The sequence below is a fragment of the Microtus ochrogaster genome, chromosome 10 (assembly GCF_000317375.1).
Source record: "Microtus ochrogaster isolate Prairie Vole_2 chromosome 10, MicOch1.0, whole genome shotgun sequence".
NCBI lineage: Eukaryota > Metazoa > Chordata > Mammalia > Rodentia > Cricetidae > Microtus > Microtus ochrogaster.
The window spans coordinates 34,896,823-34,898,967 of record NC_022016.1 but is presented as its reverse complement, the minus strand read 5'-3'; the positions used below and the strand labels follow the sequence as shown (position 1 = coordinate 34,898,967).

Below are 2,145 nucleotides of genomic sequence, written 5' to 3'. Positions count from 1 at the left end.
AAAAAAAAAAAAAAAAAAAATCCTTAAATTCCCACCTCAGGATCTCTGATTCATGTAAACTCCTAACCCAACTCCTAGGGCTCTGGGGTCTCTGAGTTCCCATTTTTCTAGCTCTTAGAGGGCTTACACATACCTATAAGGTTGTTGTATTTCCAAATCTTAGATATCCCAATCAGTCTCTAAAGACCTCATCCTCCCCAGACTGTCTACTCCAAGAATCTTGAGACCCAGCCCCCATCACATCACCTGATTGGCAGCCTCAAGTTCCTGCTGCAGCTTTTGGGTGCGAACCAACTGGGCTTTGAGATCAGCTTCCTTCCGCTGTTGTAATTCTTCAATTTTGTTTCTAGTGGTGACAAGGATAGAGTACATTAGCCCAGTCACTCAACTGTACCCCTGTGGCCTTTGGCTAATTTGGCTGGGCATGGTACCTATTTTTCTACTATTGACAACCCCAGTAGTTACCTGCTATCATTAAATAGTGTCTCCTTCTCTGTCTGCAGACGACAAAAACTGCATGCAGAAAGGCAAGCATAGATATGTTATTTCCATAAGCCAATCCCTCTCTCTCTAGGCCCCCAAAACCCCTGGAAAGAAAAGTATACCTTTCCTGTTTCTTTTTCAGTTTTTCAGAGAGCTGAGGGAGAAAGAGGAAGGAGTATAGACAAATAACAATGAGAACACTGACAAAATAAAGTAAACAATAGAAACATTTATAGACACCACACTGAGTCCTTCTACAAGTTGGGTGTTACTTATGATAGTCCTGTGGCATTCTCAGGACATCCTTGAGAACTGAGAGCTATTGATTTTACAAGTGGGTAAACTGAGTCTCAGAAGGGCTAAGCAATTTGATGGCCCAGTTGTCAGCAGCAGCAACACCATCTCCAGCTAGCTCCCTTGGACTCCAAAGACCATTATTTATGCTCCCAAAGCAGCAGCCAATGGCCACATCACAGAATGGCTAGGCTGGGAGGCCTGGAAAGCAGGATCATGATTGGTTGTCTCACCACTGGGCCCCCAGGTTCTAAGGACATTCTTATATGGATGAATTGGCAAAGCTGCGAGGAAACAGAAGGGATGGGACCTGCCATGCACAAGGTAGAATGGGACTACATTAGCTTATTCCACAATGAAAGCAGCTCTGAAATTTGTGAGCCTCTATTTCACACATGATCAAACTGAAGCTCTGAGGATGCACAATGCTCCTCTGCTGTTAGGAGAAAGCCAGGCGGCGGCAAACCCCACCTTAGCAAGTTCCTCCTGTAGTCTGGAGGTTTCAGCTTGCTTTGAGCTCTGCGGGTGGTAGGGGGGGGGAAGATAAGGGATGGAGTTGTTATCAGCAAGGATGGAGGAAGGCCTCTACTTTTTCCTGTCCCACCTCCCTTTAGCCCATGAGATGGTGATGTCACAGACATCTCCATGGGCCCACAGGCAGGAATACGGCATCTGCTGTCTCCCAGCATCCCAGTCCCAAGAGACCCAGTTTTACCTCTAAGCCTTGCAGCTGCTCCCAGAGCAATTTCTTTTCTTCTTTCTCCATTTCCCATTTCAGCTCCACTTCTGCTAATGGCATGGGAGCCAGGGCAGCAGGGAGTGCATCTCCTGGGGGATCCCCTTGGCCCTCACTGGCAGCTAATGACCTCACAGTCTCTTTCCCATAACGTTCCTGCAATGCTGTTGAGTAGGACAAGAATATCTGATGGGGGCTGGAGAGATGGCTCAGCGGTTAAGAGTACTGGTTGCTCTTCCAGAGGCCCTGAGTTCAATTCCCAGAAAACACATGGTACTCACAACCACCTATAATAGGATCTGATGCCCTCTTCTGGCATGAAGGTATACATGCAGAACACTCATACATTAAAAAAGAAAAAAAGAAAGAAAAAATAAAAAAGTATGTATGATGAATGAAATCATCTCTGAAGCCTTTTGTTATGTCTCAAATACAGGGAGACCTATCTATCCTTCAGCCTCTCAGGTTGCATAGGAACCTGCCCCAGATGAAGCCTCATTCTGGCAGGTCATAAATAATTTTAAAGCCCCACCAACCTCTAAAATCCTATTTACCATGTCCCATACCATACTTATATATATAACCTAATTCCTACCCATATTGTACCTGGTCTCATTCATTTTTTTTTTTTT

The 2,145-nt window shown here is 45.2% G+C and overlaps 1 protein-coding gene across 7 annotated transcripts in view; it reads right to left on the bottom strand.

Annotated features, from left to right (window-relative positions):
* Positions 1–2,145, bottom strand: part of Gripap1 (GRIP1 associated protein 1) — a 34,426-nt gene that overhangs the window by 21,219 nt on the left and 11,062 nt on the right. For 5 of the 7 annotated variants that reach the window (XM_005352786.3, XM_005352787.1, XM_013348438.1 and 2 more), the window contains 5 exons: positions 1,493–1,677; positions 1,249–1,296; positions 606–637; positions 466–513; positions 247–346 (listed from right to left, as the gene is read on the bottom strand). In XM_005352786.3, coding sequence (XP_005352843.1) covers positions 247–346; positions 466–513; positions 606–637; positions 1,249–1,296; positions 1,493–1,677 — 413 coding nt within the window. The remainder of the gene's footprint in view (positions 1–246; positions 347–465; positions 514–605; positions 638–1,248; positions 1,297–1,492; positions 1,678–2,145) is intronic. The other 2 variants (XM_026782008.1, XM_026782009.1) reach the window with 1 other exon arrangement.